Here is a 20,901-nt window from a genome sequence, read left to right as displayed (position 1 = left end):
ATAACATTACAAAAAAGAGCACCATACAGAGTACTCTTATAAAAGGTTATCTATAGAGAACATTAATTAAATATAAAAAAGGTACAAATAATGATCATAAAATAAAAAAGTAAGGGGATGAAACAATCAATTATTATAGTAAAAACTGTTTTCAGTAGAGCTACTATAAGTTAAACAAGTGTAAGTTATAATGTAGGGCAGTAAATAAAAGGAGGATACAGCTAAGAAGTTAAATAATGATCAATTGGTTTCCAAAATGAATAATAAGAGTCACTATTATGAGTAATACCAAACAAAGATAAATTGGCACCTCTTCTAGTGAAAATAATCCATGACTACCAAGCATGATCAGATAATATTGACATATCTTCCCTACGTGTTGTAATAGACTTGAGAGCTGCTGACAATAAAACATTAAAAAGGTTTACAATCTAAGTCAGACAACTCTTTAGAAAGAACAACATGTGTGAATATCAACATAATAAATTAAAGTCCTTCAGAGATATTGAGTATTTTTTGTTTAACGTCCCAAACTTCTTTCAAAAAATTAGAAACAAACGTACATTCAAAAAGCATATGTTTTAACGAACCTGTATGCAAGTTACAATGCCAACAATTTGAACTCAGAAGATGCTTAGCCTGCAATAACTTAATGGGGGTCCATAAGCAATTACACAGAATATAAGAATTTGTTTGATAAAGTGATACATGTAACCAAACTGAAATATTATTCAACCATATTTCATATGAGAAAGATATTGAAAGTTCCTTATTCCAAAATTTTTAAATTTAAATCATATTGATATTGTTGCTTTGAAATTTATTCAGTTTCTTGAACATTAATGAAACAGCATTAGACGAAGAGGATACCACTTGAATATTGATTGTGAAATCTGAATTTATATTTTATTTCAAGGAATGTTATTAGGAAAAGAGTCTAATATAGAATTACATAAATGCTCATATTTAAGAAAATCTGAAGAGGTTAAGTGAAATATATCCTGTAGTACATCAAATGATACAAAAGTATTATTATGGTAAATATATTTTAGATAAAAAATACCTGGCTTAATCAATGAATGCCAAAATGTTATAGTTCGAGAAATGTTTAGTCGTGGATTGTACCATAATGACATATCTACAGTATTTTAAATAGTTGATTGAAAAAGTGAATCTAAATCATTTAATATTAACTTTGTGGATTTCAAAAAAATAGATGTATTAATTAACACTGAATTGATAGACATGGTTAGGAAAGTAGACAATGGAAAAGGATTTACCAAACCCCTTTGTATAAGAAGCCATGTAGGAGGATTATTAATGTGGTAATGACTAAGCCAAAGAGAGCTTTGTTTTAACATAAACGCTTTATGATGTCTAAACAAAAATGGGATACCAAATCCTCCATTACATTTACCATTTTTAGTATTTTATAACCAATATGAGGTGATTTATTACTCCAAAGAAATCAACAATTCTATAAAACTTCTTAGGAAATTGACTAGGAATCATAGCTAGAAAATAAAAAACTTTATGAGCTATAGTAATTTTTATTGAATCTATTTTTCCCCACCAGGAAAGGTGAAGTGAAAACCATTTGGATAATTTATCTTTAATGTAGTTTATAATAGATTCACAATTTAATGTCATTGTTTTTTTATAGACGTAGAGAACAAAATATCAAGGTATTTGATTTTATCTCCATGCCAGATTATTTCTCGTATGGTAACATATCTGGTGTATAATGAGGATTTAAAGAGAAAAATGTATTGGTATTTAACGTATAACCAGAAATCAGGAAATATGATGAGATAATATCTAATAAAGGAGGAAGTGAGGATTCAGGATTGCTAATAAACAAAAGTACGTCATCTGCATATGCTAATGTTTTAATGGTGACCTCTTTGATATTAATACCAGTAATATCATTACATTTTCTAATTGAGGTAAGTAAAGGTTTTATAACAAGAAGAAATAGCAGTAAAGACAATGGACAACCTTGTCTAGTAACTATTAAAAAAAAAGATTGATTTGAAATTTGACCATTAATAAATAAGTGAGCAGAAGGGCTAGAGTAGAGAGCAGATATCATGCGAATAAACAAATCACCAAAATGAAATGCCCTTAAAGTATGAAATAGAAATTGCCAATGAAGTTTGTAAAAAGCTTTTTCAGTATCCAATGCAGGTACTCCAGACGGTAAGGATAAAGTAGACCCCTGTTCAATAGCATGTAGCAAAACTCTTGTGTATTGACAGAATATCTATCTTTCATGAAAATTGGTCAGGATGGATAAGGGAATTCAATACAGAGGTCAGTCTGGTTGCAAGAATTTTAGCATACCGTTTACAGTCTCGATTTATTAAGGAAATAGGGTGATAATTCGATACAAGTGTCAGGTCTTTCTTGGGTTTTGGTATAAGTACAATCAAAGCTTCGGTAATAGAACCAGCAGTTGAGCCTGAAGCAGTAAAAAAAGTAAAGAATTTAAACAAATCATGACTGAGTTGCAAATCTAATTCATTATAAAATTCTGCTGGAATTCCATCAGGACCTGTAGATTTATTTTGGTTATGCAATTTAATAGCCAATTGAATTTCTTCTTCAGTAATAGGCAAATCAAATTTATCTTTGGCTAACTGTGGAACTTTAGGTAATCCACATTTATATAAAAAATTATCAATCAGAAAAGGATCATCGAATTGCGGTTTAATATATAGGGTTAAGGAATAATTTAGAAATTCACTAACAATATCTTTTTGTGACAATGGAATTTTCCCATTGGGATCTTGAATTGAGTATATTTGAGTTTTAACTTTTTTTTTTTGGGATAATCAACTTTATTGGTTTTACGTAAACAAAGAAATTCATTGGTTGCAGTTCATTTAGCATCAAAGGGAGCAGGTCAGGGATTAGGGATGTGCAGGTAGGGACAGTCCATTACCATCCAACACGGCAGTTTGTGTAGCAGTTGCATTATGACATAGAACAAAGAGAAAATACAATATCATAGTGGTATCATATTAAACCATTTGTCCCTGAGCTTCAAATAGGGCCTCTTCATGGATCCCACACCAGTCCACTCCCTTCCTCCATCCCTTTACAGTAGGCGCCTTAGCCTGTGACCAGTGCAGTGCTATGTCCCTCTCGGTCACCGCCACAGCTGTCCCCAAGAGGCGTTTGTCTGTCCTAGAACTGTCTAGGCCATCAAAGACCCCCAAGAGCATCCGCAGCGGGTCGTGTGAACTTCCCACCCCAGGGCCTGTGTGAGCTCCCGCTCCACCCCGCCCCCAGAATGCTGCCAGCGCCGGGCAGAGTCACACCATATGGTAGAAATCGGCAGAGGCCGTACCACATCTCGGGCACTCCGAAGAGGGTCTAAGTCGGGCTCGGAAAAGCCGCGCCAGGGTGAGGTATGCCTGGAGTTAATATAATTGGACCCGGGGCAGCTTGGAGGACGTGGTCAGGGTTTTGGGCGCCATAAGGGCATCCCTCCAATCTGCCTCTTCTAGGGTGCCCAGCCATCCCTCCCAGCGGGCCCGAAGCCGGTCTAAGGAAGCGGGACCATTGTTCACTAGTGAACGGTAAATGCGGGACACTCCCCCCCTGACCAGATTCCCCATCATCACTTGGGCTTCCAATCGGTTAAACTCCGGAAGGGAGACAGGTGGTGAGAGATGCATGTAGAGGTCGTGGCGTAGCTGTAAGTATCAAAAATGTTTGGCGTGAGAGAGAGCATGGCGTTGCCGTAGGTACGCGAAGGAACGGATGTGATCCCCCACCCAAACATCTCCGAGCACCGAAACTATAACAAGGTCCCAACGCCAGAACCCCCGCAGGGACGAGACCTCCCGCATCCAGGCCCCCTGCCAGAGTGGCATCTGCCGAGTGAGTTTCCGGTCCCACCCCACGTGTCTCAGGGCAGTACGCCAGGCCAGGAACACCGTTTTAGTGACCGAGGCCATCGCCTGTGGCACTGGGCTGCCGTACAGAGGTGCCTGGACCTGTGGAAAGTCCATCGCATTAAGTTCCACCCGATAGGCTGGGTCGGACCAGCTGCCCGCATACCAATCGTGGATAACGATAAGTTTTGTGGCTAGATAGTAGAGGTGGAGGTTGGTCACCCCCATACCGCCATCAAAGGGGGGGAATGCAGCAATGTGCCAGGGATATGCGCAATCTCCCGCCCCCCCCAGAGAAACCGGGTGAGGGCCCCGTCGAGTTCGCGGAACCAACTGCTCGGAAGGGGGATCGTGATGTTCTGCAGGATGAAAAGGAAACGGGGAGGACCATCATTTTGAAGAGCGCACTTCTACCCAGGGGGTTCAGGGGAAGAGTCTGCCACTACTTAAGGTCTGCCTTCATCCGGACGACCAGGGGCGTAATGTTCAGGGCCCACTCAAGCTCAGGTAAGAGAGCCACCCATACACCGAGGTACTTGACAGAGTGTCTCCTGAGGGGAATAGTCGACTGCCAGTTATAGCACTCCCTGGAGGGATTTAGTGGGACCAGAGTGAACTTGGCTGCATTAAGACGAAGTCCGGAGACCTCCTCAAAAGCCGAGAGGACCTTCAGGCACCTGGGGCCTGAATCCGCCGGATCCGCCAGGTAGAGAAGCACGTCGTCCGCAAATAGGGCTGTTTTGTCCACTTGGCTCGAGTCCCAGGCCCAGCCCTGGATGAGGGGGTCCTGCCGGACGAGCACTGCCAGGGGCTCCATCGCCAATGCGAACAGAAGTGGCGAGAGGGGGCACCCCTGACACGTGCCCCTACGGATTGGGAAGGCCTTGGATAGCTCTCCGTTAATAAGTACCCGGGCTCGGAGGTTGGTAAAGAGGACTTTGATGAGGCAGCGGAACGAGGGGCCAAAGCCTATCACGTCCAGCACGCCCTGCAGGTAATCCCAGTTCACCGTGTCGAAGGCCTTTTCGAAGTTAAGGAAAAGGAGGGCTAGGTACAGGGTCAGTCGATCACGGTGGGCCAAGGCCAGGTGGAGGCGACGGATGCAGTGGCGGGTACCTCTAGCCGGCATGAACCCGCACTGGTCGGGGTGGACCAGCTCTGGCAGGAGGGGCCGGAGTCTCTGGGCCAAGACCGTGACGAAGAGTTTAATCTCAGTGTTGATCAGCAAGAGATGGCGGTTGAGTCTTCGGGATAACCACTATCGTGGCCAAGTCCGACTCAGGGGGGAAGCGGCCAGTCTCCGCTACATGGCGGAAAAGGTCAAGCAGGCGGGGGGCCAAGATGTCACGAATGTCACGAAAGGCCGCGTAATATTCCTGCGGGTATCGGTCAGGACCAGGCGTCCTACCGGGGTGCAGGAGGGAGACAGCATCTCAAACCTCCTCCAGGGTGAAGGCGCGGTCGAGAACTTCTGCAGTGTCCTAGGGGATGGAAGGCAGGCGGGTACCAGCCCCGTCCAGCAGGGAGGCCAGAGGCGCACCTGAGGGGCGAGACGCATAGAGGCATCCATAGAAGTCAGCAAAAGTCCGTGCTATGGCCGCAGAATTCACGTGGATGGTTCCATTGGTTGAGCGGACCTCTGGAATAATACGGTTGATTTTAGGATAAGACACCAGATTGTGGAGGAGCTTGCCGTTCTTGTCCCCCCACCCATAAACCCGTGCCAACGACAAGCGCCACAGCATTTTGACCGATTCCAGCGAGTTTCGGCGGATCTCTTCGCGAACCGCTGTCAATTGTCGGGAAGCATCTGTCCACCCGCCCAAGGAGTGAGCAGCTTCCAACCGTGTCACCCGGGATTCCAGCCGTGCGAGTTGGGCCACCTGTTCCGATCGTTTAGCGTGGACCAAACCCCTGGCCACCCCGCGGACCACAGCTTTGCCTGCCTCCCACAGTGTTCCCGGCGAGGGGACCGAGCCCTCGCTGGTGGAGAAGTAGTGACTGAGTTCCTGGCCGAGGGACTCCACCAGTTCCGAGTCTTGTAGGAACCAGGCGTTCAGACGCCAGACCGCCCGTGGGCCCCTCGAGGAGGACCCGAGCCGGAGGGAGACAGGAGAGTGGTCGGACAGACCCCTGGGCAGGATTGAAGTGCCTGAGATCAGCAAGCAGTCGGTGGGCGGCAGCAGAAGAAGGTTGATGCAGGAGTGGGTATGGTGGGAGGCTGACGTATGGGTATACTGACTCGTGCGGGGTTGCCAGACCCACCACACATCACAGAGTCCCGGAGCCGAAGTCCAGCTCACCAGGGAGTTAGCTGAGGTGACACGGGCCGTGGACAGAGTCCCCGTCGTATCACGCAGGGGCTGCAGAATGGTGTTAAAGTCTCCCCCAACCATCGTAAGACCCTGCGGGAGGGAGAAGAGGACCTGCGTAAGATGTCGGAGCGTTGGAGATAGGAGGGTGGGGGGATGTAAAGGCTCAGGAGGTTTAGGGGGACTCTTCTATAGTACCTGATATCACCACATAGCGGCCCTGTCCATCTGTTTCCGCAGCGGCCAAGGTAAAGGGAAGGCCCTTCCTGAGCAAGATTGCTACCTCCCGGGACCCTCGTGTGAAGCCGGAGTGCCAGACCCTATCAAAGCCATAACGGGCTAGGAAGTCACATTGTGTACCTAAGAGGTGTGTCTCTTGGAGAAAGAGGATGTCTGATGTGTGGCGGTGGGTAGCGTGGAGGATAGCTGTGCGTTTAATGCGGTCCAGGAGGCCATTGACATTCCATGAGAGGATATGGAGTGGCCTAGTGAGTGTGTGTGTCATCGGAAATGGATGAAACATGGAGGGACGGAGAACTTCAGGGGAGCACACCCAACCCAGGGAGGGCCCCCATCCAAATGTAGAGCCAGAGGGGAAGTCCTGGGGTTGGTGATTGGAGCAGCACTGGCGGAGACCCAAGGGAAGGAGGGGGGAACAGCCGGCGGCCGAAAACAACAAAGTAGTGGAGGCAAGGAGCTGCGTGTCGGTTGTGGACCCACCCGTCGGAGAAGGCTAGGAAGGAGAACTGCAACCAGCTGCCCGCTGGCGGCGCCGACAGCGGCCCGTGGGTAGCTAAACAGAGCATCAACGAACAGCGCCCGTAGGCAGCTGAAAATAACAAACTGTTGGGAGACAACTGTCTCCCCATCCACCCTTGCCCTCCAAGTCCCCCCACCATGCACTTCAAAAGTGGAAGCATCTGTCGCCCCAAAATCCCAAACTTCTAACTACCCCCTAAAAGGTGATTTGCTAATCTAAAACGGTTAGCAGAGAACAAGAGCAACAACCAAGAGCGTGGCTAAGGAGGAACCCCCCCATGTTAGAGGATGACTACCCACAGCTATAAAAGGAATAGTGCTTTAAGCGTAAGGTTGGCAGGATGTATCAATCTCAGCCCTGCAATACATATGTAAGAGTATCAGCAAAAGGACTAAAGCAGGGGTGTAGACGAAGAGTAATAAGAAGAGTCCGTCTGGACACCACCCCGGGAGGGGAATCTCTGGTCGGCCCTCCAATGGAGCCGGGCAGGCCCTCGCTCGATGCATCTACAGTGGACCCAGCACGAAAGGACTCAGCAAGTGAAGACCAGGCCTGCAGTCTGTTGCGCCGGTTACACCCCTTCTTCATCAACAGAGCCGCGGATCACGGGGCTACCCAAGAGGTCCGAGTCCGACCTGGCCTTTCGCAGGCTCGCATCCGGCCTGGGGACACTCCCCAGATCGATCAAGGAGGAGGCCAAGGCGGGGAAAGAGGTGTCCTGGTTTGTGGATTGAGGCAGCTCCCCCCCGGCGGCCGCCCCGCCTGCGAGATATAGTCAGACGCCTCTGGGTCTTGGGCGCCTCGCGGCTCGGTTGTGGCGGCGGCCTCCGGACAGGGGAGGGGGCCTTTCCAGGCAGGAGGGGGCATTCCTCCATGAGCCAGGTCCATGCCGCCTGGGGGGTATCGAAGAAGAATGTCTTACCTTGGAAAAATACCTTAGGACGTGCTGGGAAAGAGTTTTATCTTTTTGAATACGTCAATAGTTGGACAAAAGCAGACTAAATCTGTTACCATTAAAACAGAACTTGGCTTTAGAGTTAGAAAGTTGTATACAAGCTCTTTTACTTAACATTTAGTTTAATTCATAACACAGCCTTTGAACATTTATTTTAAATTGAGGGTCAACAGAAGTAATAAAAAGTCTCCGGAATTTTGCAATTTGCTAGTCTAATTCTTTAATTTTAGAATTGAAGGTTTTGTTTTCGTGCACCATTAGAAAAATTGAAGTACCTCTAATATAGGTTTTGAAGGCATCCCATCGATTCTCCATAGATGTAGAGCCTTATGGGTTAAGCCGGGTAAAGTACTCTTGAAGTGAAGGTAAAGTTTTTGGTTAATTATGCTCGTTCAGAACAATGTATGTATGTATGTATGTATGTTTGGATTTATATAGCGCTTATAACCCAGGGGTCTCTAAGCGCTTTGCCTTGGGAACCCATCCTGGCTTTTCCCTGTGAGATAGCCCCTACAGGGCATCCCCAAGGTGAAAGCCAGGCATCCCGCCGCGGGGGCCGTTGTGGAGATTAAGCAAGCTTAATGCCCAGAGTTGCAGAGTTTGAACCCATGATTAGGTCAGGCACCGAAGCGAGAATTATCGAGTCCATGGACATTTGAGCTCGAGACCCTGCCGCGTCGGGAATTGAACCCTGGTCCCGGGTCTGACCTCTGCTTCAGGGTCTGCCTGCTCTAACCAGTGAGCCACACTTCTCCACAATGCTAGTATTCATGCGCCATCTGGATTGAGCTTTAACATTTGAGCTAGGGTTAACGACTGGATTAATTAATTGTTGAGAAACTAATGAATAATCTAATCTTTAATAAGAGTTGTGAGGGTTTGAGAAAAAAAGTGAACATTTTTTCAGTAGGGTAATGTAACTGCCAGATATCCACCGACTTAGCAGTTTAAAAAAAATATTTTAGAGTAAATAAATGCTCCAGGTGGTCGAAATTTAGTGTCAAATGATCTATCCAATAAAGGATCATATACAAGTTTGAAATCTCCTCCGCCTATAAGTGGGACATTACCCTAATTGAGAACTTCCGTAGTTAAAATAGACTAAAAATTAGGATCCTCAATTGTTATCCCATACATATTAATTAAAAACATAACTGTATCTTGAACTTTAACTTTTGCTATAATATATCTACCTTCTGTGTCCGATGATTTACTTAATTGACAATGTAACCTTTTTGCGAAAAGGATAGCAACACCATTTTTTACCTATAGCAGGAGAAGATATGATAGTCAGCCCACTTTTTTTTCATAAAAGCCAAAAGGCAAAACTTTATCTTCAATATGTGTCTCTTGTATGAAACAAATATCTGCTTTATAACTACCTAAATAATCTACACATTTTGTACATTTTACAGGATGTCTTAAACCTTTAACATTCAAATAAACAATTTTAATATTATGAACGTTAGCCATAGTGAGGTAAGGAAAATACAAAGAAGAAGAGATAAAGTTTGAACCAAAAAAACACGACAACATTTAAACAATAATAACAATCTTGAAACTCAAACACACTTTGCAAGCATGACGGAACCATTGGAGCCCTGTAAAGAATGAAACATATAGATTAGCTGGAAAAAATAATGTACTAATATTCAAGTAGCAGTCTCATGTGTATCCATAGGAAGCTTAGAAATGTTCGTAGGTCTTCAGGTCGCTGAAAGAGTTTTGAAAAACTGTCTTTCCAGATTCACATTTGTCTAAGGATCAAAATGTCCATATTTAAATCCAAGACTTTGTCACCGTGGATGAATGTGAGTGAATTTTTTGCGAGTCTTAACATTTTCTTTAGCAAAGTCTTGGTGAATAACATTTTTATTACCATTTACCATTAAGGAAGGAATATCTTGTGCCACTATTCTTAGCAAGACTAAATGATGGTGACGTAAAAATGTAAAGACCCTTTGTCTCAGCTTAGTATGATGTGGATTACGATGAGAAGGAATCCTGTGGGCTTTATCTATTTCAAATTTCTCAGGGAATTTTTGAAGCAAAAGACCAGGTATTCGATTCTCCAAATATAACCTGCAATCATTACCTTCTACATCTTCTGGTAAATTAAAAATACGCAGGTTATACTGTTTGTTACGATTTTCTAAATCAAGAAGAACAGTACACATAAGAAATATTTTTGCCACAAGCAGTGAGAAAGTATCAATTTCGACTTTATTATCTTGAATTTTATTGGCATAGTCAGATATTTCCATTGACATACTAGTCATATCTTTTCGTAAGTTTTTAATCTCTGACGCAATAGTATCAGTGCTAGAGAGAATTGCATGAATCTCATTAAGTAGCAAAGTCAAAGAAGATTCACTAGATTCCACTACTTTAGACTTAACTGGAGGAGGAGAAATATGTTGTTTCCTTTTATTATGCTGAGCCTGCACATGTTGGCTCTTCATATTTCTTTAAATGAATTTCAGCAGCCAAATAGAATCAAATATGCAGGAAAGAGTTAATAAGGAAGAAAACATTATTTCAATAAATGGAGGTGCAGCAGCTAAAACTGACTGTGGGAGTGACTAGGCCAAAGCCTTGCCTTGCCCTACTCCTCCCCCCTGACTGGAAGGCTGGGCTGTACCAGAGTGAAGAGATCTAGGCAGAACCAGAATGGGAGAAATACAGCTTCCAGTGTTCTGCAGAGCTGGATAAACACCTCACCGGTTAGTAAATGCCTCCAAACATTGCTGCCAATATTTTTGGATTCTGGCAAATAAACATCCAGAAATCGATGAATAAGGGCTTGACGCACTGAGGAGCTCATCTTGATTTGCGGGCTCGCACTTCTCGTAAAAGGGCATTTTGATGTTGAACTTCCACCTGCTTAAAACTTTGTGAATTATAAATGGAAAGGACAGTATTTCAACAGTTAAAGGGAGTTTGGAAGAGGAAAGGTTCACAAATGTTCACAAATAACTGTATGTGTTGCCTCCTTGTATGATTATTGTAAAAGTATGCTGAGGTAAGATGGACACAAGGAGAAATACTAAAGACAGGGGCTAGGTGTGCTATTTAATGCATTGTGGTAGCTACTGTTCGGAATTTCACCATGAAAATCTATTTGTTTAAACTGTAAGAATACTGGGGCAGTGTGTCCTTAGTGACACAGTTTCACCTGGTAACCTTAAAAAATATAGACAGCTGGTAGATGCAGGAAGGCAGATCTTTAAGTTCTTAAAGAGGTGGAAGCAAGGAGTTCATAAGGCAGAGACTATGAGCTCTAAAAAGTGTTGAGGCTGTTGGGCTCCTAGAAAAGATTCTAAAACTTAATAGTATACATAGTGGGGGCAAAGATAAATGGCATTTGATGATAGAATAGGTGTGTAAGGTGATGAGTTCTTGTTCTGGTAATATTTGTTAGGTAGGCCTGATTACAATATAGCAGTCTTTCACTCAAGAAGGAAACATTTCCTGTGATTCCGTGCATCTTGAGGTCCAAGTGGTTGTGACTCAAGATAGTACACAGTACACCAAGCACTTTTGCTTGGTCTACTTAATTGCTGTTGTGATGTTTCTCTTTAGGTCAACATATATCCCTTTCCCAAATGAGCTTTTAAACACTATATAGAGGGCAATTATATATACCAAGTGTATAATAAATATGATCTCCTGAATCTTACAACAGTAAGTTTTTTTGGGTGAGTCTAGGATATAAAAACCAGCATATGTTGGACGGATGGGACCTTGTAATGATAAATAGCACACCCTGCATGTTTTTCAACAATTTAAATCAATATGCCTAATTGTCTTTAAGTGCAAAATGTAATGATCCATTTCAAAATGTGTACTGTACACCAATACATATATATTGCCTTGCAGAGCATACAATTGTTACATGTAATAATATAAGCAATTGATACAGTGAATTGACAGAATGTATTGTCAATCAATCAGGGGGTTTATAAAGCAAGCTACTCACCCATGAGGGTCTCAAGGGGCTGGGTGGAGGGTGCAGATCCGGATCAGTCGAAGAGCAAGTTCTTGCGGCTCTTCCTGAAGGTGTGCAGAGTGAGGGAGCGTCTGATGTTGACTGGGATCTCGTTCCAGGTCTTTGCTGTGATGTAGGAGAAGGCTCTTCTGCCTACTCTGGTTCTGTGGATGCGTGGGGTCTCTGCCAGGGCGAGGTCAGCGGGGCAGGGGTTCCTTTTGGGTACGTGGAAGGAGACTAATGCGTTGAGATATTTGGGTCTGATGTTGTGGAGGGATTAGTAGGCATGGGTGAGTAGCTGGAAGGTTACTCTTTTCTCGATTGGGAGCCAGTGGAGGTCTCCTAGGTGCTAGGTCATGTGCTTGTGTTGTAGGTTCCACGGACGAGTCTGGCTGCAGTGTTCTGTATGGTTTGGAGGTTGTGTAGCAGGATTTTGTTGATTCAGGAGTAGAGGTTGTTACCGTAGTTCAGTCTGCTGGTTATGAGTGCGTGGGTGACAGGCTTTCTGCATTCGGGGGTTCTGCTTGAAGGTCTTGCGGAGGGTGCGAAGGGAGTTGAAGCAGGTGGAGGCGACGGCGTTGATCTGGCCGGTCATGGCGAGGGAGAAGTCTAGGATGATGCAGAGGTTTTGGGCATGGTCTGATGGAGTGGGTGGGTTTCTGAGGGTGGAAGGCCACCATGTATTGTCCTAGGCAGTGGAGGAGGGTTCAAGGACGAGGACCTCTGTCTTCTCCGAGTTGAGCTTGAGGCAGCTGATTACTTTGAGATCAATGACACAATAGCAAATTCAATATTATCATGTTACACAAATATCTTGTCAAAAATATTGTTTCAAAATATAGTACCCCAGCCTTATAATGGCAAATACAAAAATATTTAACAAAATATGATATCACACTAACTTTACACAGACGTACAAAAATATTGTTTTGTAATTTATACCTAGCTTATAGTAGTAAGTCTTGAATATTGAAGATATGCCATCAATATAATGTTAATTACATAAATCTCACCAATATTTAGTGCTATATGGAAATTCATACTCATATAAACACACATGCATATGTGCATGTAATACTTCATGGCTGCAGAGAACTCTCCACAAAGAAGTGCACACTAACAGACAGTCCATGAGGGTGGCCTGATCTTTGGAAAAACTGTGGTACTCTGAGGCAATGCTTTAGTTCCTGTTCTTGCAACCTATGGAATAGAATACTTTCTACAAGTGCACATGTGAATTATGAGACATAAAGATCCAGACTCAGACATTTTCATAACTATCATCAGATGTTTACTTCTATGGATGATGAACTTTAATCTAAAACAATGATTTGCGCTTTATGTGGGTTGCATTAGGCTGATGAGAAACTGGGTCAGTTACTCGATCTTTAAGGGTCTGATTCACAAAGTAAAGCTTTAAAAAGTCATAAATCTACTCCTGTTTGCTAGTCGTGGAACCCCAGATGTTCCTTTCCCATTTAGAATTTAGCCCTTCAGCCCTTCAGAATAGACATCCTGTAGAATATCTTTATGAGTAAATTAGAAATGTATGCCTAACTGTTAACCTTTTACCTTGATTTCTGCCCTCCATTTTTTTAACTCTGAAAGGACTCTTATTCTGGCCTTTGGGTGTTATTAGTTTTACATCCACTTCCAGGTGGGGAAACAACCTGCAAAATCCAACCACCTATAACATACTTGAGAGCCACAGCCCTAGAAGGCATACGTTTCCTCCCGTGCTTATGAGTTTTTGTAAGCCAAAAATGCACTTGAAAGTATTATTTCAGCTTCGAAAAGTGATCACTGTGGATTCATTGAATTAGCATGTGGATTTATGAATCAAACATAGCCTTTTGAGCACATAAGCCAGCCATAACATTTCTTAATCAGACTCCAAACTAACAAATATTTTCAAAAACTTTGTATCCAAACTTCAAATATTACTTGTGTTGGAAGGTATGCAGGTTTTACCCAATAGGTCTATTTTGTACATATGAACTACCTGTTACAAGTCATTCTGTTTATTTCATTCAAATCTAAAAAAATAACCTTTACTTATGCAGGTTTTCACCAAAACCTTTGCCTGTTAACCTCCTCTTTTAGCTGATTCTTTTTGCCACTTAAACATGTCTCAGGCCTGCCACTGGAGAGCCTGTGTGGGCTGTGTTACTTCCACTTCAACTTGGCATTTAAAAACATTTGCCAAGCCTTAAACTCCCCTTTATTTACACATACGTCACTCCCAAGGTAGACTGTAGGTAGCCCATAGGACCAGGCACTGTGTAAGTAAAAGTTAGGACATGTAGTTTTAGGCATTGCGAGTCCTGGTAGTGAAAAACATATACATTCCTTTTTCACTACTGTGATGACTGCTCCGCTCATAGTTTAACATTGAGAATTCCTTAGTACACTTTTAACTTGCAATTCCTGATTAGAAAGGAGTAGCTCTGTCATGGTTCATATCGTTGGAAAAGTAATGATATGTCATCTTTACTAGTAAAGTTGGATTTAATATTACTTTTTTAGAAAGGGTACTTGCAGAATGTGGCCATACATTTTTTCTGCTCTTATTGTTCTGTGTGCCTGCAGTTTGTCTCCAATACACATCTGGTATGATTGACAGCATCACTTTGCGCATTCCCTATAGACTGTCACAAACAAATGAAGGTTAGGTGTGTCTGAGTGCCCATCTGCATTCTGATGGCTCATCCTTGGCAGGATGGTAGGGATGAGCTAAAACTTACACCTAAATAGGCAGTGTCCTGTTACCCGCACAAAGGGCTGATTACCTCCTTCGTCTGGAGCCGGGGCTGTGAAGAAATAACTTTTGTGCATTTCAAAGACCCTTCTTTGAAGTCACCTCCACTTCAAGGGCACAACTGGATATAAGTACTGGGTCTCCGACACCCTCAAATCAGACACTTCTGGACCTGTACCTTATCTCTGTCAGAAGAACTGCCATGCTGCTACAAAGACTGATATTCAGAGTGACAGCTGATCAGGAAGTCATGCTTTTCTGCTGGGCTGCCCTGCTGCCTGTTGCTCCCTGACCCTGCTGAGGGAGAGCTGGACTTGCTTTGCAACCAAAGTGATCTTTAAGGACTTGTTGCCTTGCCTTCTTCTGCTTGAGATTCAGGGCTGTCAAAGACTCTACCCCTGGTTGTACGCCTGGTGCACTGGAAGTGGACCTAGGTACTTGCACCAGAGAAATGGAGGCATCTCTTGTTTGCTTGGAGCAGATTTGGCGCACCAACCATGTTGCAGAAGTAGAATCAGTGCATCGCTCTTGGGGCCTGAGTAGCACCACCAGAACCGCTAGATCAACTGCTGCATCACCACCACCACCGAAGGATGATCAAAGCATCCCTTCTGCAAACGTTTGGAAAAACCGGTGCATTGGTTTGAAATCAACGCATCTTCGGAAACCAAAACATTACCATCAACATGTGGAGAAAATCAAAACATATCCTCAACTGCAGGAGTGACATTGACACATCGATAAAGGCCTCCTGTATCTCGTCTTTGCAACAAGGACAAAGGTACTTTTGCTCATTGGGCCTTGTGTGGGTCCTGTAGCTGGCCTGCACTCCATTGCAAGTGGCCTGAACTCTTGACCTTGTCCTGGTCCAGCATGACCAGATAAACCCTTAAAGAGCTATTCACTTCTAAGCGCTAGAACTGAATTTAATCTTTAAAAGTTCATATCTTGACTTCTACTTATTGGTTTGGTCTTGTTTTATTTATAAAATCATAATCTATCTTTCTAAACCTGTATGGAGTCTTTTTGTGGTGTTTTCATTGTGTTACTGTTTTTTGCCTTCCACAAATACTTTACACATTGCATCCTCAGATTAGCCTGACTGCTCTATGCCAAGATAAGAGAGGATGAGCACAGGTAATATTTAAGATGTGTATCTGACTTACCCCATCTTGGATTTTGGTTCCTTCTTGTACAGGGTGCATACTCTGGCAACCAGAAACCCAATTTCTAACTGTCTACAATGCACTAAGAAACAGGCTTTGGGGCTTCCTAGAGATATTGCCATCTGTTTTCTTTATACATCACTCTGCCTTTTAGTAACAGATCAATTTATTGAGCAGAGAGTGGCATTGTGATATGTGTTACTGACATTTCTATTACATATGACAACATACTCTTTTTTTTCTTTTAGACATGGAAAACTGCCTAAAATGTCCTGATGACCAGTGGCCCAATCACATGAAGACTGGGTGCATACAGAAGAATGTGGTTTATCTTTCCTACAATGATAGTCTTGGTGTGAGTTTGGTCTCTATATCCATTGCTTGCTCCTTAATCACAGCTGGAGTGTTGGGAATCTTTCTTAGACACCGGGACACACCAATAGTGAAAGCTAATAACCGAAATATTAGCTACACCCTCCTTGTCTCCTTAATATTGGCCTTCCTCTGCTCCCTCTTGTTCATTGGACGACCTACACCATTGACCTGTCTGATCCAACAGGCTGCATTCGGAATAATTTTTACTGTTGCTGTGTCATGCGTATTAGTGAAAACCATCACTGTTGTCATTGCCTTTAAAGCTATCAGGCCTGGTAGCACGTTAAGCAGATGGTTGGGAAATCGGGTGTCTGCCTCTATGGTCCTCTTGTCAACAATGGGTGAAGCAGTAATTTGTCTCACTTGGCTGCTCACCTCCCCACCTCACCCAGACATGGACACACACTTTGAAATGGGAAATATGATCCTACAATGTGCTCAGGGGTCTGTTACTGCTTTCTATAGTGTCATTGGTTACATGGCCCTATTGGCTTTTATGAGCTTCATTGTGTCTTTCCTTGCCAGGAACCTACCTGATAGATTCAACGAGGCCAAGCTCATCACATTCAGCATGTTGGTGTTCTGCAGTGTCTGGGTCTCCTTCATTCCAGCCTACCTCAGCACTAAAGGAAGATACATGGTGTCCGTGGAGATCTTTGCTATCTTGGCTTCCAGTGCTGGACTCCTTGTCTGTATATTTTTTCCTAAATGTTACATCATTCTACTCAAGCCAGATGTAAACAAAAAAGAATATAAGAGTTAGGACAATTAATAGTCATAAAAACATTATAGTTTGTCATATTAATATTGCAGTTATGTATCAGAATGGAGGCACATTCTGGTGATGCCATCTCCATAAAATCCTATGCATAACTATATAAGAAAATAAATGCAAATTATATATTAAAATTCACATGATAAAAAAGTGAAACATTTCACTGGAAAAATCATTAATTTTATTGTTAGTTAACTAACACAATGTTTTGCTATTCTCCCAGCTAAAATCTTGACAAACGGGCGTGGCTTGGCAGGTCAAGATGGCGGTCGCACTCTAAAAGTGCTCTGGCCCACTCCATCATCCACACCAACATCCACTAGCACCGGCAGCCATCCATCCTCCAGTTCTGCTGCCAATGCACAGCTACAAGCCAGGACACACATCCAGGAAAAAAATCTCAGCAAAATCCCTGCCTTTCTGTGCAAACAAGATCACCGTGGTTGTGCAAACAAGATCACCGTGGTGCCACTGCTCTTCAAAATGTTGGCACCCGCTTTCTGGACCGCGGTGCCCTAGCCTGCATCGCTGCTGTGGGACCGTGGCCCACACTCTACCGATCTGTGACCTGGGGCTGATGAGGAGACCAGAGGCCAGCCCGGCGACACCAAGAGTCACCCGCACACTGCAGACCTGCCCCTGCTCCCTAGTGGCCTGGCACGGGTTGTCCACTTATGTGACTCACGTAGGAGGCCTCCTCCCCTCGGTGGGACCCTGGGAGTCATGAGCTATGTGGGCCACAGCCAGGGGCCGCTTGCCCTCTGCCTGGAAACTCAAGCGTCGGTGGGAGAAGCCCAACAAAGTGCTTGGTGGACCTGATTACTCATCGGCCACCCAGCAGGAGGATCCAGGGAGATCAGAGACCGGCCCCTTGCAAGCCGTAGATCAGAGGTGTGGTGCTCGGCTGCGAGGCCCGTAGGTGACACCCTGACTATCAGCCAAATCCCTGTGATGGAGGTGAGGCCTGGCGCCACAGGGGCCTTACCGCGGGCTGCGCTGAGGCGAAACTGCAGTTTTGGCTGCCATTTCGGGCAGCGGAGGTCGAGATCATCTGTGGCTTCACCAGTTCACCTTCCCACCATCCCTGCCAGACCCAGAGCGTGACTGCTTACCGGCAGTGCGCGACTCCAATGGCCTGAGAGGGTCCTTGCAGCTCCTCTGGAACTCGGTGAGTGTGGAGACAGCGGCGGGTGGAGACGGGGACCCGTCTGGTGTGGTGCTCCCTGAGTACTGTAGACTGCTTGCAGCTGTATTTTGGGGGTGGATCTGCTGCATCAATCGAGCAGCGTGGGGTCTTGGGAGAGGGCCCTCTCCATCAATCCCCTTTTCCTACTCCCACGGTGCTTCCTCTGCCTTGGCGGCCTTCCAGTCAACTGGGCCAGCACTGCCAGACTCAGACCACCCCCGACAGCTCGAACGTCACCAGAGACCAGCATCTGGGCCCCGTGGCCTTGCTCTGATTCGTGGCCTGTGGGTCGAGTGGAACGTAGCGAGCGGAGAAGAAGGAGCCCACCGCTAACTGGAACTCCTGCAACCAACTGATCCCGCATTGCTGGGGGGGGGTGTCTTGGCTGTCATGCACGGGCAGCATGGGGGCTCAAGAGAGAGTCTCTACCCCCCTCCCTTCCTGTCTGCCTGGGGTCTGCTGTGGCCTGTTCACCCCACTGTTGCTCCAGGGTCTGACAGTGGGTTGCTTCCTGGTGGTGGGTTGACGGTGGGCCCAGGCTGTCACCACTGTAGGCTTGGGAAGACAGCTTCATGGTTGGTGCTTATCCTGGAACACGAGTCCTGAGCCCATGGAGTGATTCTTGTGGGCCTCCGATAAGTGATAAGGCGCTAGCAATGACCATCTTGAGTCCTGCCCTGCAACGCTGATCGTGAAGGGGGCTGTGGCTTCCTGTTGGATGTGAGCATGCCGCACGCTGGATTTATGCTTCATCATCCTCCTCCCCCACCATTGACTTGGTGTTTGCACATGTGTGCACGCAGGACCACCGGCACACTGTGGGCGCAGTTCTAGCCCGACCCTGGCACTTGGGTGAAGTGATATCCCCCCTGCGCACTGTTGGTGCTGAACTTTGGCACTTATCACGGGGGCTCCTGCACACAGTTGAGCACGCAGTTGCAGCTTTTGAGAAGACACATGCTCCGGGCCCCTGACCTCAGATCCCAACGGACTTTTGACTTGCAGCCAGGGGCGCCCAACTGGCCTCGGCCTGCAGAGACCAAATCAGATCTGCCTTGACCCTCCGCCGGTTTGTTGTCCATTGCCATGGGGAAAGACCAAGGTCCTAAATCTTCTGCCACCAATACGCAAACAAACATCGACCAATTCACCACAGTTGACCATGATCCCTCAGAACAGGGTGAGGGCGGCCCGTCTCTTCAGGGCAAAAACTTGGCTGATATCCTGCAGGCAATCAGCTCGTCCCAGGCCTCAGTGGAAGGGAAGATCAGTGAAGTCAGGGTAGACATTTCCCTTATCTGACAGGATTTGCACAATGCCACGGCCTGCATCACAGAGGCTGAATCTCACCTTTCCATGTCGGAGGACGACATTCATCACTTAAAAGAACAAGTGACTCGCTTGCAGTTCCATACCAAGGAGCTCCACAGGCATACAGAAGATGCCAAAAATTGCTCACACAGCAACTATCTCCGCTTGGTGGGCTTCCCTGAGGTCGCTGAGAAAGAGCAGCTGTCCACCTTCATTGAATCCTGGTTCTCCTCCTGGATGCCCAAGGACACGCTCTCCAACTGGTTCGCAGTGGAGCGAGCCCACCGGTCCCTTGCACCTAAGCCGCCACCCGGGGCCCGCATCATCCCATATTAGCCCGGATTCTCAACTTTAAATACTGGGATGTGATCCTGAATGAGGCGTGGTCCCTGGGATCCCTAAAGTTCCAAAACCACACCATTATGGTGTCTCCCAATTATACTAAGGAGGTGCAAGACCAGCGATGCTCCTTTATGGAAGTGAAGAAGAAATTGCGGACTCTTGGCCTTCAATACCGGCTCCTGTTCCCGGAACGCCTTTGTATCATCTTCCAGGGCAGGAGACAGTTCTTTGAATCACCCCAGGCTGCCTGGACTTGGCTGACAGAGGAGCGCCACTTTGGGTCCTGGCGGAACTTGTCACCCGCGCCCTCGGACTCTCGGGCCCCAGGTCCACGTGGCCTCGATCCACCAAAGAATGCCAGAGGCATACAGAGTCCCCCAGAGGGTGTCAGTCCCCCCACAGAGAGGCATCCAGATCGCTGAGCTGAGTCTAGCCACCCACGAGCCCGGAGGCTCTCCTAGCTCCTGGGCTCCCCATCTCACCACAGAAATCACTAGACTGGCAGCCCATCTGGGGAACACCTGCCACTGGGCCATCGGGCTTGGCAGCCATGGTCTTGGACCTTTCCTGAAGCCCAACAATCTGACGCCCTCTGGAAGGAGAGGACCATGATCCGGGAGGTCTGCGCTGCCTCTCCGTTTAATGTACAGTCTGCACGATGCCGCACAGTGGAACTGGGGTACAGGCAAGCGGCCTTCCCTCAGCCAATGTTGGCAGGGGCACCCACCCGTGCCATGGAGAATTCTCCCCCTTGAATATCACCTGCCACCTCCAGTGATCCGACTCTACAAGCCGTGTGGAACTGAACCGTGGCCTATCCTACCAGGCATTTCTGCAGTGCCCTGCTGACCCTGGGCTCCTCACTGCCCACCGCACCCTGTGGGAGGGGCCCCATCCAGTGGCATGTCCTCACTATTCCAGCATTAAAGGCGCCATGGGAGAGTTCTTGCTCCAACCTGTTTGTCTCTCTGCCGAGATACTGAACAGCCGTCTCTAAGGAAGGGTCCTCCACGCAATCCAACCCGAACATTTTAGTTTGGTTTTTGATTTTGCCTAAGTTGGGACGACAGA

At 45.8% G+C, this 20,901-nt stretch overlaps 1 protein-coding gene across 1 annotated transcript in view; it reads left to right on the top strand.

Annotated features, from left to right (window-relative positions):
- LOC144820082 (vomeronasal type-2 receptor 26-like) overlaps positions 1–16,979 on the top strand; it is a 73,368-nt gene extending 56,389 nt beyond the window's left edge. Inside the window, exon 3 of the mRNA XM_078677734.1 lies at positions 16,090–16,979. Within this exon, the coding sequence (XP_078533860.1) occupies positions 16,090–16,979 (890 nt within the window). The remainder of the gene's footprint in view (positions 1–16,089) is intronic.
- Positions 16,980–20,901: the final 3,922 nt, after the last annotated feature.

Source organism: Lissotriton helveticus, chromosome 2_1 (assembly GCF_964261635.1).
Source record: "Lissotriton helveticus chromosome 2_1, aLisHel1.1, whole genome shotgun sequence".
In the NCBI taxonomy this organism is placed as follows: domain Eukaryota; kingdom Metazoa; phylum Chordata; class Amphibia; order Caudata; family Salamandridae; genus Lissotriton; species Lissotriton helveticus.
The sequence above is the reverse complement of the archived record's forward strand: the minus strand, read 5'-3'. Positions and strand labels throughout refer to the sequence as shown.